The 14,688-nt window shown below is 32.7% G+C and overlaps 1 protein-coding gene across 1 annotated transcript; it reads right to left on the minus strand.

The window, feature by feature from the left end:
* Window positions 1-6,879: 6,879 nt before the first annotated feature.
* On the minus strand, window positions 6,880-12,614 carry LOC127720886 (uncharacterized). Its single transcript, XM_052227628.1, has 3 exons — window positions 12,412-12,614; window positions 11,399-11,447; window positions 6,880-7,227 (listed from the first exon to the last, which is right to left on the minus strand). Exons 1-3 carry the CDS (start codon window positions 12,612-12,614, stop codon window positions 6,880-6,882), a joined length of 600 nt encoding a protein of 199 aa, XP_052083588.1.
* Between the last annotated feature and the right edge of the window lie 2,074 nt (window positions 12,615-14,688).

The raw sequence follows: 14,688 nt of genomic DNA on the forward strand, positions 1-14,688 counted from the left end.
AGTCTTTGCACTTGAAAAATCTGTGACCTCATATAACAATGTTACAGTAGGTTCTTATGTCAATTTTTTCATTAAACATTTTTCGAAATACTAAGGATTTTCTACAGCAGGAAATAGATTATATTTCCTCTATTTGGCAAAACCTTTCGGAAGTTTGAGTCCTCAGTGCTCTTCAATTTCGTACTTTATTTGGGCTTTTCAACTTTTTTGATTCGAGCTTCACTGATGAGTCGTTTGTAGATGAAACAAGCGTCCTGCGTACAAAATTTTAATCCTGGTGTCTATGATGTGTTTATTTATGTTTATTTTATTAATAAATGAAGAGTTTAATATAATTTGGACATTTGAGTGTCAAAAGATAACTTGTGGTGTAACTATGACGTCATACGCATGTTAAAATTTACGTATTTTATCTAAAATGGCCATTTCGCGCATTTTTTTAGGTCAAAATATAGATTTGCAACAACTTTATCCCTAAATAAAGGCAACAGTAGTATACCGCTGTTCAATAGTCATACATCGATTTAACTGAAACAAATCCGGGTCACAAACCAAAACCGAGGGAAACACATCAACTATAAGAGGAAAACAACGGAACAACATAACAGTGAACTGCTACAAAAACAAACGCCAACAGATATAAAAACAGACTTTTTGATAACAACTGCCATATTCCTGACTTGGTACAGGACAATTAAAGATATTTTACACACATTCACATCCTTTGTAAAATACATTTTGTAGCACAAAGTCTTTTTGGGTGAAGCTCATATCCCGGTATTAATGACAAGATATCAAAATGAGGCTATTTTGGCTGTTTTTGCTGTTTGGCGCTAACTGGAGTTTGAGGTTCTTTAATGCCAATTCTTAGAACAAAATTCAAAATCATAAATACTATTGTCCGACAGACTTGTTAATTTCTTAGGAACATCTGATGGTCGTTATTTGGTAGATTTATAACATTTTTTATTTTCTTTTTCAATGATAACCTTCCCTTTTTCAGAGCATGTTTTTCATCATTTCATCAGGAAATCTAAAAGCCGAACATTTAAAAGCCAAGGATGAACAAATGTTTCATATTTTGTTATCTGGAGCGGGACGTATTTTAACTTACTATTCATTATGGGGTTGAGCTCTCTTTCTTCCTCTGCCTCATTTTTAAACTTATACCTCGAATTTGACATACGTGGTCATCTCAGTACCAGAATCTATGACAAACGAGACGATTTTAATTTTGAAATTTTTAATTTCCCCGACCTTAGCAGCAATATAAAAACTTCACCTGCATATAGGATGTACATTTCCCAACTTATTCGGAATTCAAGAGCTTGCAGCTGCTACTCAGACTTTATAAAACGTGTCTAAGCAGAAAGTTGATGAATCAGGGTTATGTCAAAGAACATCTCGTCTTTTTCCAAAAAGTTCATCGGAAGGTACCAAGACCTTGTTGATAAATATTCCGTATTAACTTCACAAATAATACATGATGGTCTTCAAGTATAGATTCTAGGTACTGACATTGTTTATCATCTTAGTTACGTGTTATAGTGTTCTTTTTATTTGTCTTTGCATATTTTTAATCTTTACTGTGTAGTCAATTTTTTGGTATATACTATGGTGGCTAGATATTTATACATACCGCCATTATGTTATTGTGCTATCGTCATTTTTTGTATTCTTGTCTTTCATTTTTGCTTATGCATTTTATTCCATACTATTCTATTTGTCTATAGAGTGTCTCTATGTCATTTTGTTTTTCTTTGTTGAAATAGTTATTTGCTTTTATAATGAATAAGATTATAACACAATGTTGACTGCTGTACCCAATTTTTGACATTTTTTACCTATTATGTCTGGTTTTTTTTTTGCTCACACGTATAATGGAATTATATATAACTGTCATACAAGTGAGAGGTTTAGCTAACTATAAAACCAGGTTTAATCCACTATTTTCTACATAAGGAAATGCCTGTACCAAGTCAGGAATATGACAGTTGTTTTTTTCATTCGTTTGATGTGTTTGAGCTTTTGATTTTATAACTTGATAAGGGACTTTCCGTTTTGAATCTTCCTTGGAGTTCAGTAATTTTTTTATTTTACCTTTTCTCTACTAAAATCCGTACACGGTGATTTGTGTACATCCCTGTTTTGTTGTATTTCCACTTAACGAAGTGGGGGTATGTGGTGATCGGGATGTCCAAACATGCTAATTCTCACCTCATTCATTCCATGCCCCGGTCATGAATTAAGGAACATGTAGTCAGTGGCTGTATCTGTTATTTTTGGCCATGGCGTTGTCAGTTTTGTTTTCGATCTGTGAGTTTGACTGTCCCTCTGGTATCTTTCGTCCCTCTTTTATAACAGTTGTCGTACGTTTTTTTTTTGTGTATAACATTACTTGATTAACATTCATAATTTGCTTTATAACAATGTTCAGACCAAGTTATTATTTTAAGATGATTCTGTGCATATATATCTGTTCAGTATATTACTTGGCGTTTTTTATGAATAATTTTTCTGTGGAATGTCATGATTTGATAGTGCATTATGTCCGTATAGTGCATTCAAAGGACAACTAAGATGTTATGTTTAGCCGTCTTTTTTCCTTTGTTGTAAATTACTGTTGATATAAAATCAGGGAGATGTGGTATGATTTCTAATAAGGCAATCGTCAACTAAGGTCAAAATGACATGGATTTAAGCAATTAAAGGTCACAGTTCGCTTTTCAACAACAAACAAAACCAATCCCGTATATTCAGCTATGAAGGCCCGACATGGCAAAATGTGATTCGATTTATGACAAAACGATCAACAAAAACATATATGACAGACAACAACCAACGGCAGGCAACCACTGAATTACAAGTACGTGGCTTGAGACAGGCACTTACAAAGTACGTCGGGGTAAAACATGTTTGTAACCGCTCAACAACAACAACCCCTAAAATTAGTGTTATATTATCAAAACATTAGAATAAAATGTAACATTTACTGGAAACCAATAAACTCACCAGATTGACACGTAGCAAAAAACAACAAAATAAAGACAATAGACACAAGGTTCCTTTTTAAGAGTACTCGCAGTTAATTAAAGTGTATTCGTTTTAATTCGTATTAATTTGTATTTTTTTTTTTTTTTTATTTGAATAAAACCTTTTTTTTTTGTTCAAATGTTTACTTCTTTCTTCGTTCACGTCATTTGTTTTGTTAATGGTATATGCAGATTTATAATTTATTTACACTTGATTCACTTTAGCTCTTAATACTGGTAAATTTCATTAAACAGATTATAATATTCACGTTTCTCCAACATGAAATTATTTACCTTTACACAAAATACAAAATATTGGAAAGAAACGCGAAAACCGAGAAAAAAAATAAAGATACAACATATTCGTGTTAAAGAAACATTTTTAATAGGATGTGATTATTTAAACAAAGGGAAATACTGGGTAAACAAAAACAGCAACTCAGCGAAACAAATTATCAAAACACGTACAGTTTTCAATAAAAGACAGGTGTTGTGTCAATTAGTGGTGCAACAATAAATTTAATAGTTTGTCAATATGTTGATCGTATAAGTGTATTTATACCTCGGACATAATATATTATCCTGTTCCACATTGACAAAAGTAAGAAGATGTGGTATGTTTGCCAATGAGTCAATTATATACCAGAGACCACAGGTACATAAAGAATGGGGCGGATTAAACATGTTTGTGAGCCCTCAACTATCCCTTTAAACTTTAACAGTGGTGTAAAAGCACAACCGTAGAACAAATTGTAAATAAAAAGATTTCAAAACATAGTTATGACGGAAATCAAAAGAAATATTGTGCATTTCTGCACTGTTGAACATCATCAAACGCCTCTCTTCTAGGTCCTATAAATGTTGTGAAGAAAAAAAATAACTGTATTTCAAGCAATTGTACAATCATCGAATATGTTCAAAAATCAGTTTCTTTCTCACCTTGACGGAGATAAAAAGCGAAACATAGGTATGCTGTTTTCGGCGGCAGAGGCGGCGGTGACTGTGGTGTAAACAATGTATTAGTTTGTGATTAGGTCAGTTTATGGTGAACCTCTAGTGGTAGGTCAATGATATTTTATATGCAGTTTTATTAGCATTGGCTCATCTAATTTCAATGGAGTATAGTTTGCCTTGCCCCCTCAGTAATGGTCTATTGACTTTGAAACTTTTGCTAAGTTAACATGTATAGTTTGTGATTAGGTCCGTTTATGGTGAACCGCTAGTGGTAGGTCAATGATATTTGGTATGCAGTTGTATTAGCATTGGCAAATCACATTTTCATGGAGAATGTTTGGCCCTGTACCTTCAGTCATGGTTCATTGACTGAATATTTTGCATAACTTACATGTTAAAGCATAGCTAATTTATTTTCAACAATTGCATTTTACTATCAAAATAATATTAAGGCGAGACATATCTCTGTGTTAACAGTTTTTTATAATTTACTTTGCTGTATTTGAAACTGGATGACATAAATTCACTCACTGACACTGCATACATGTATTTTGAAAATTGATATTGATTAATTGATGGATTGGTGTTTAATGCCACTTTCATCACTGTTGTGCTATTTCGTGGCGGTCAGTTTTTAATGTGTTATGTCTTATCGTTTGTAGTTCAAATAATTATAAAATACCATCATTGTCATGAAAATTATTTGGACTGGTATTGTGAAATTAATTGAGATAATGCAATAGTAATCGAGATTGCATGTTCGTTACGTAAGTGCGTCACTCTTTGTGGTGTCTGTCTTTGATGGAAGAGGTTCGTTGTTGTTCTGCGGTTTGCATGTTGTGTCGACTATTATATTATTTGTGTGTGCGTTTCTCTGTGATGAGTGTTCTTGCGTGTGTTTGTGCTGTATTTCTGTCACGTAGTGTTGTCAATTTAGCGATATTTTTAACATTGTCATATAAACGGGAGATTTGGTAAGCCAAAAAACCAAGTTCAACTCACCATTTTTTCTTAAAATGTCCTGAACCAAATCAGGAATATGGCAGTTGGTATCAAATAGATCGTTTCTATATACATGATATATGTTGACGTTTGTTTTTGTTGCACTTCAGTGTTCCTGTTGTTTATTTGTTTTCCTCTTATAGTTGATGTGTTTCCCTCGGTATTAGTTTGTAACCCGGATTTGTTTTCTCTCAATCGATGTATGACTTTTGAACTCTGGTATACTACTGTTGCCTTTATTGATTGATGGAGGAAGCCGGAGTGCCCGGAGAGAACCATCGACCTCTGATAGGAAACTAAAAATCTTGGTCAATTAAGATTGGACTCGAGCGCACCTGCCACGTGCGGAATTGGAACTCACAACCTCAGTGTTAACAGGCTAGTAATACAGTTGTTTGACTACTTAGCCCACTCGGTAACCGAGGCCCCTGAAAATTAATAGCCTAATTCACCATTCTTCCAAACACAAAATAGTATCGCCTTGCAGTGCTGTTAAGTTACGGTCTGTTTGACAGAACTTTATATAACATCTAGTATTTACAAACACATTAAAACGAATCATTTCTACTATTAAGAAACTACACGAACACAAAAAAAAATTAAAAAAAATATGACATTTTCTCAAAGTTTCCTATGACAGAAAGACATGCTGAATACTGTGGATTCATTTTTATTCGTGATATATCTATTTTCGTGGGTTTCGTGGGTCTCAGCAAACCACAAATTTAAGAATTCAAAGAAGAATAATTCCGAGAAATGTGTATTCAGCCGGATGTTTATTTCCAGTTAATTGTGCAATTCTAGTATATCGTTGACTTGCAATAAACATGGTAACTTAAAACGTGTTCTTGAAATAAATTATAAAAATATTTTGGTTAGATGAATTAGGAAATCTGTAGAATATCAGTGAGAATTAATTTTAATTTTTTGTTAAATAACTGCAAGTTGTTAATTACCGTTTCATAATTTGGTTAAATGGTGATTAAAAATCAATAGGATTAAGTACGGGATATTGCCCCTAAGTAAATTGTTTTTGAAAAGTTTCATTAAATTTCACTTACCACATACGTACAACTTCTCGTCCAATCAAATTGCTTGAATTTGCCCTCTGATTTTCATAGTACATATTTTTTCCGTGTACTAAGTAACTATACATGATTGACCACAAGGGTAAGATTTCATTGTATTGTAATCAAGATATTAAAACATAGACTAACCGATGCACCTTTATTGATACCTTTCGGCGAGAATTTATAAATTGTTAAACAAACAAATAATTAGTTGCCTTTGTCCATCCTTGCAATCGAAGTTTTAAATAAAATTTTTTAACCTAGAATGATCAAATGAGGATTTTGACAATTCAAAGCATTTTAAATGAATTTCTATCTTTTTTGTTTTTTATTATCAAATAAAGGCAACAGTAGTATACCGCTGTTCAATAGTCATAATTCGAATAAGCAAAAACAAACCCGAGTAAAAAACTAAAACCGAGAGAAACACATTACCTATAAGAGGAAAACAACGGAACAACAGAAACACTAAACTACAACAAAAGCAAACGACAACATAATAGAAACGAACTTTGGATAACAACTGCCATATTCATGACTTGGTACAGGACATTTTAAGAAAAAATGGTAAGTTGAAACTGGTTTTATGGCTAACCAAACCTCCCGCTTATATGGCAATGTTAAAAATACTGCTAAAATGACAACACTAAAACAGAGATCCACGAATTAAAGTATCTGAAACATTTTTTTTCTATTTGTGAAACAGCAATCCACAAATTTTTTTATCCCACGAAATGTCTTTTTTTCTGTATCCACGAAAATTGAAGCCCACAAAATAAATGAATCCACAGTATGTCCCATCCCTGTAACGAATGAGATCTTCAACCATTAATTGCACGCTTTAAAAAAGTCGGTGCTTCGGAGCGAAACTTGGTGTTCATAAAAGCGTAGATAAAGGGATTCACAATGTTATTAATAATAAACATGTCATTTACAAACATCGCAGCCGGTCTTTGCGAAGTTGAAAGTTTTTCCGCAAAATCTTGGTAGATTCCAGAAGTTAGGATCAATATTAATTTAGGTATATAACAAATGAAAAATAACAAAGTGATAATGAAAAAACATAATAGCCATTCTATGTGTAACTCCGTGATCCTTTTTTCGTCTCTTTGTGGATTCAGTTTGTTTAGAAATAATTGGTATTTGACAAGTTTTGTTGTTCTTTTCAACTGAATTCATCTGAGAATCGCATACAGCTGAATGTTCTTCTTGGTCATTCTTTTCTCTATAATTGGCTTCTTCGTTGATTTCTTTTACCTTTTTATCGTTCTGATTACTGCCAATTTTGAAGTGAACAAACATTTTGTATGCAATTTTTGAGTATAAGGTTATAAAAGTCGTACAAATAGCAACAGCAAACACCCCAACTATAATTACGCATATGTTTCGTGCTAAAATATTACCTTTCGGTGACGTTCCACATCGCATCCCGGTGATATTGTATCTAGAACTGTGGATAGGAATTATTTCACTTACGAACGGTATCGGCGTTGCAACAATAACTGAAAACAAACTTGCTAACACCAATGACACTCTCTTAAATAAAAGTGTCTTTTGACTGATTATGATTCATTAACTTTTTGAAGTATCGTTGAATTGCAATGATAAGTAACACACGAGTTGGAATGAATGTTGCCAATCCAGAAAAGAAATATATTGTTTTACATAATACAGAGTTTGAAAAGGTGACTTGGTTTATCGAATTGTATATTGCAAATGATCCAAAATACAAAGTAGCTATCAAATCACATGCGGCTAGAATTGGTGTGAAACATCTTTCGTCTGACGAGTTTTTCATCTGACATGTATAAACCAACAAAACAAAGACGTTTCCGCACCTTCCAATTAATAGATAAAAAGAGAGCACAAAAAAGTTTGGAATCATACTAACGATAATTTCATCGTTCCAATCCAAAACTGTAATGTTTTTCATGATGACAATCTAGTATTTATCAATATCTCAATGTCGCGGCACAAAATATTTACAAAACAACGAAGAGTTATATTCTATTGGGATTTTGGTTAATAAGTTTAACTCCAAGCACGGTAATTCAAAATGTTTGCTTCCTTTAGCTTTCAATTACTATTTAAATTTCCTTATAAACTTGACATGATGAAAGACTGAAATTTATATAAATATTTTAGAATTTCAAGAATTATTTCTAAATTTAAAATTGTTCTTTAAAATCGAGTGATTTTCTTTACCAGTACAGGAAGAATTTACTAATGAATTTGACATTTATATTCATATTCTAGAATTCCATGAATTGTTTCTATAAATATATTTTCTATATGATGTTTTTTCCATATATATGCTGCTGCCTTAAAGGTTTCTGTTGATAAATTATTAAGGTTCAATTCTTATTCCTTAGCCAACTTTATTATTGATATAACTATGCCAGGTTAGATTGTTACTGATTGCTTCTACAAGGCATTTGCTGTCTTCAACTGTATCCATTATATGAACCTGGAGTTTGTATGATGTTTGTATCACCGTCGATTTTTCTGTAATATTCTTATTACACGTCATTTTGTGGCGTTGAAACTTATTTGCCATTTATTTTCCCAGTCTACCAATGATGTTAAATCTCTGTAGAAGGGTATTGTCTGCTTTATTGGTCATGGTTTGAAAGAGAAGGCTGTCATCGGCAAATTATTTGGTCTCTAATGTAGCTGTTGTTTCTTGCATGTCATTGAAGTAGGCCAGGAACAGTAATGGTCCCAGAACTGTGACTTGACTGTACACCAGAGAGTACTGGTACTTGCGTCGAGACAGTATAACGCTCTATTTTCTGTTATGTAGAAAGGAGCGAATGCATCTGTTGGTTTTAAGATTGACGCCGCATATTCCAACATCTGTAGTAGGCGGTGATGTGACACCTTGTGAAAATGCTTTACCTTAATCTAAAAGAACAGTAACTACTTGACAATTCCTTTTTAATTCTGATGTGATGTCGTGAATGGTTATGTTAAGATGAGACTCGCATGATTGTCTTTGGCGGAATCCGTGTTGTACATTTGTAAGAATTTTAGTTTAGTCGGAGTGATTCATTATGTTGCTATGTACAATGTGTTCCAAGACGTTGTATATGATGGAGGTAAGAGATAGAGGTCTGTATTTGTATGATAAATGCTTTTACTTTATTTTGAAATTGGAACCACATTTGTATCTCTCCAATCTTTTAGAATTTCGCCAGTGTTCGGGGATGTAAGAAGGAGAACAACTTCCTCTGCTGCTGCTTTAAGTATGAAATTTGGTATTGAAACAGGACCAGTGGCTTTACGCGTTTTAAGTTTTTTAACAGTATTTTGACGCTTATTTGGACATCTCCATGGTGTAATATGGACTTCTCCCTTTATTAGGAAAGTTATTGAGGTTTTTTGTGGTAAAAAGTAAAATCACAAAAATACTGAACTCCGAGGAAAATTCAAAAAGGAAAGTCCCTAATCAAATGGCAAAATCAAATGCTCAAACGCATCAAACGAATGGATAAGAAATGTCATATTCCTGACTTGGTACAGGCATTTTCTTATGTAGAAAATGGTGGATTGAACCTGTTTTTATAGCTAGCTAAACCTCTCTCTTGTATGACATTATATTGACAACGATGCGTGAACAAAACAAACAGACACAATAGGTAAAAATGTGTTTTTTTTTTCCTGAAGTCATTTTTGACGGTACTCTCTTCTCTATGGTGTTTTGTATGACCTTTTTCAATGCCTGCAACACACGAAAGAGTCAACATTTCTGTCTCTGATGATTTTGAATGTGGTTTTTGAAAGTTTCAAGGTATTCCTTTATTTTGTGTATTTTAGCTTTTTGCATATGTATATTTGCCTTCTGGCTGACAGTCTTAATTTTAGAATAGTGTAAGTGTACCAAATCAAGTGTCTCCTTTTTGGGGATGGAAAGTACTGTAAGAAGAGACTACGAACTGGAAAAAAATGTTTTAGGAATTTTGGATGACCATATAGTTAAAATATTGAAAACAAAAAAAAAACATCTATTAAGGGCTACTATCTGCTTCCTATTCATGTCAGGTTATTTTGTAGTTCATTTCGATACTTTTTATGTTATTAAAAAAAGCGAGTTTTATCCTTTATATTGATATTTTCCCTATTGAGATCAATGATTAAATCTTGTTTCAGTAGTATGTGTCGTTCCTCTTAAATTTACATGTACATTTAACAGTGAATGAGCATATTAAATAACTGGCTGTTGTTTTGAACAATTTCTTTAATCGTTTCAAATTGGTGTTTTTTTCTTGAATGGCAGTGTACATTAGATATAAAAGACCACGTCATTACAAAATGTGTAAAATCTAAACGAGAAAACGAAAATCAAATATGACAGACAGCAACCCCCAACAACCGCCAAATTACATGCTACTGACTTAACGACAACCACATACAGAATGTAGCGGGGTAAAGATGTTTGTGAAAAAAATGTAAAATCACAAAAATACTAAACTCCGAGGAAAATTCAATCGGATAGTCCCTAATCACATGGCAAAATCAAATGACAAAACACATCAAACGAAGGGACAACAACTGTCATATTCCTGACTTGGTACAGGCATTTTCAAATGTAGAAAATGGTGGATTGAACCTGGTTTTATAGCGCTAAACCTCTCACTTGTACGACGGTCTCATCAAATTCCGAGCGCTCAATCCTTCCCTGACTTTGAACAGAAGTGTAACAGAACGACATGAGAATAAACTAACAGTCAGTTGGAGAGGGATTAACTCATCAGATCAGCACGAACCTGAAAAAGAAAAAAAAACAATTCAAAAAGAAAAGACAAAAGACACAAAGTACTGACTTATGAGTATTGGCAGATACTGGAAGCTCCTTCTAAGCAAAAAATAACATGAATAAATAATGTTTTCTCAGACAAGAGTATCAATCAGTACACATCTAAAGTATTTAGATTAAAGACGTCACAAACATTTAGTGAAAAGCATAACCGTGAAGCAAAATACAAGTACATTGTATAGACGGGATATAGGACAAAAGATGTTCATATCTGAATGGTGATACATTTTTTGCTATGTTAAAATCAAATCCATATTCATTGTTAGTATCGATAAGGACAATATTCAAGTATAGTGTTAAATTCATAACCATTAAGACAAGAGTTAGTTCATAGTTAAGATCAATCATATCTTAATTAATATGCTCTATAAATAACACCACTGTGATAATAAAGATCTGATATCCAATTTTAATAAGGTATCTATGTGTTACACCCCGTCTGATTCGTCCCCTGCAGTTAAAGGACCGTAAAAAATTCCTGATATTAAGAAACTGGACGAACTGCAGGCGAACTAAGAACAAACTGACATTGGGAAGTTCTTGTCTTTTTTTGTCAAATCCAAAGACATATGTCTGAGTATGGTGCAGATCAAAAAACAATAATTTCTTTGGTAGAACATTAGTCACAATTAAGCACACGCTATAACAATGTCGTGGCTTCTTCGCGAAACATGGTGTCCATGAAAGCGTAGATAAAAGGATTCACAATGTTATTAATGATCTGCATATCATAAACAAATAACACAGCCGATCTTTCATAATTATTAGGAAGTCTATCCACAAAATATTTGTCGATTCCAGAAGTAATTATCATTATTAATTTCGGTGAATAACAAATAAAAAATACCAAAATAAAAACGAAAAACATGATTGCCATTTTAAACGTTATTTCACGGTCCTTTCTTCGTCGCTTTACAGATTCAGTTAGTTTAGAAACAGTTGCCGTGTGATTTTTTTCATTGCAGTTAGTTTCATGTGAATTCATCTGGAAATCACTCACAGACAAATCTTCGTGATTTTCTTTGCTATTTCCTACATTTTTCCTTCTATGTTGGCTTCTTTCCCCTTTTTATCATTCTGAAGTCTTCTATTCTTAAAATGTCGAAATATTGTATATGCAATTCTTGCGTATAAAACGTCAAATGTTGTTACTGTGACAACAACAAACAAACCAACCACAATAAAGTATACATTTCTTGCTAAATTATTCCCTTTACTAGACGATCCACATCGCATTCCGGTAATTCGGTATCTAGAACTGTGAACAGGGATTAATTCGGAAACAAAGGGTAATGGCATTGCAACCAAAACTGAAAACAAATTTGCCAACACCAATGACACTCTCTTAAATAGAATTGTCTTAGAATGATTCAGATTCATGCATATTTTGAAGTATCGTTGAATTGCAATGATAAGTAACATACATGTTGGAATGAAAGTGGCCAAGCCAGAAAAGAAAGATGTTATTTTACATAATACATAGTTTGAATAGGTGACTTGGTTTATTGAATTGTATATTGAGAACGATCCAAAATACAAAGTAGCTATCAAATCACAAGCGGCTAAAATTATTATGAAGTATCTTTCGTCAGAGGAGTTTTTAATCTGGCATCCATAAACCAACAGAACAAGGACGTTTCCACATATTCCAACAAATAGATAAACAGAGAGCACAACAATGTTTGGTAGCAGAATGACAATTATTTCATCGTTCCATTCGAAAACTGTCAACTTTTTCATGATGACAATCTAGTATCTTTCAAATATTTCAATATTGCGGCACAATATATTTAACAAACAACGGCGTTATCAAATATTAATACTCCATGTGGATGTTGGTTGACAAGTTTAACTCCAAGTTTGGGTTGTTTCAAACTATTAGCTTGCTTTACCTTTACAAAATATATAAATTAACATAGAAATAAGAAACACACCTGTATTTCCTTACAAGTAGAAAAAAATGTCCTTATAAATTTGATATGAAATAAAACAAAACTGAAATTTATATTCCCTACCTAGAATTCGAAGAATTGTGTCTTTATTTGAAATATTCTTTAGAATATAATGTACTCCTTGCCAGTGCCACATTTCAATAGATGTTTGCATCTCATATATACCAGTGAATTTGAGGTTAAGGATGCTACTGAAAGTAGAAGGTCTGCTGTATTTTTTTATCTTTTGCTCGCTATTAACACCTATAGACGACTTTAAACTAAAATATATGACAAACGTGATGGTTTCAACTTTCCAATAGTAAACTTCCCATTTCTTAGCAGTAACATACCTTTTGTTTTAAATGTGTTTGCTGCTACAGGAAGCTAGCTTATGTGACCATAGCTGCTGATTGAATGCTAGAATGCACAATGTAACTCACTTATGCTATTACCTTAGAGATAATTATGATATTTTGTCTAATTCAAAGTAATTTTTATATAAAAAAGAAGATGTGGTATGATTGCCAATGAGACAACTCTCCACAAGAGACTAAATGACACAGAAATTAACAACTATAGGTAACCGTACGGCCTTCAACAATGAGCAAAGCACATACCGCAAAGTCAGGTATATCTTAAAGCTTTCTCCCTCTTTGGTTACTTACAGGTCCTACACATAAGATTTTATTAATTAGTTTAACTGGTAAGCAGTAAAGAAACATTTTCATATAGATAGGACATCATTGCTTGGAATCAAAGACATTATAACACAGATCAGCAAACCGTATATATACCTACAATATTACTCAAGCAGTATTATACTCGTTACTCGGGGATGTTTATTGTCGAGTAGTCGTTGCTACTAATTAGTCTTTTTAGTCTTTACAAACCTGGGACTTAAAATAACAATGTTACATTAGGTCCCAGAAAAAAAAAACGCCTTCTGGTGATAAACATCAAAGACAACGTTACCAAGTATCTTCAATATCTACCAAGGCAAATGATATAAAAGTTTTGAACGAATAAAATTCTATAACCGTCCAAAATGTGAAAAATTGACATTTTTTTACGATTTTTCAACAAATAAAGTTCCATGCATAACTATGCAATTTCAGAAATCAGAAATTTATATATAAATAAGGCAGCTTATTTAATTAAATATAAACAAGTCACCAAAGTTTAATGAAACAAATGTATTCACAACTTTTATATACTGGGATAATTTAGAGATTGACATATAATATACCGATCTGTTATTGTAGACTGTATGTTGCCCTTTAGATGTCGTAAGATTGTTGTTTTTGTTGAGGAGCTGTAGACTGATTGACGTATATCCCACATCTCCATTTCTACTTATTCAGCAATAAAACTGCAAGATACTGAATATTACTTGTCGTTTGCGCATGCACGGTATTTACAAACAATTATTTCTCCTTGTAATTGCCAAAGACTAGCATGTATACAAGATAATTTTAACAATATGTGCATGTATATCACAAAACGTGATTAAAATCAACATATTTACAAAATAAGTGTCTTGTGTGAACTGAGACTATTGCTGTCCAACTGTGGTTGACTGTACTGTAGCTATTGGTAGCATCTTCAACCGAACCATTGTGTGTGAAAAAAAAATTAATGTGTTTCCTTTCTAGTTCGTTTAACTCTTGTTCTACTGCCAATTGGTAACAATATTTCAGAAGGTATGACAATAAGGCAATGAATGACTTAAAAATAATGTCCTGATAATTTCTGTTTTCGATAATTTATTATGTTGCTTTGTTTATTATAATTTTAAATTTTTACTACATGTACCTCTTTTACAGTTTTATCTTTGATCATGTTTATAGTGATTGATACATTGAACTATATGATGAAAATTA

The sequence above is a fragment of the Mytilus californianus genome, unplaced genomic scaffold (genome assembly GCF_021869535.1).
Source record: "Mytilus californianus isolate M0D057914Y unplaced genomic scaffold, xbMytCali1.0.p SCAF_11, whole genome shotgun sequence".
NCBI classification, from domain to species: Eukaryota; Metazoa; Mollusca; class Bivalvia; order Mytilida; family Mytilidae; genus Mytilus; species Mytilus californianus.

Coding starts and splice junctions, on each gene's coding strand:
- LOC127720886 (XM_052227628.1), bottom strand. CDS start 12,614: ATGAAAAAGTTGACAGTTTTCGAATGGAACGATGAAATAATTGTCATT. Junction 11,448..12,411: donor TGTGATTTGATAGCTACTTT/GTATTTTGGATC, acceptor CACCATACTCAG/ACATATGTCTTTGGATTTGA. Junction 7,228..11,398: donor ACAAGAACTTCCCAATGTCA/GTTTGTTCTTAG, acceptor AGATGAATTCAG/TTGAAAAGAACAACAAAACT.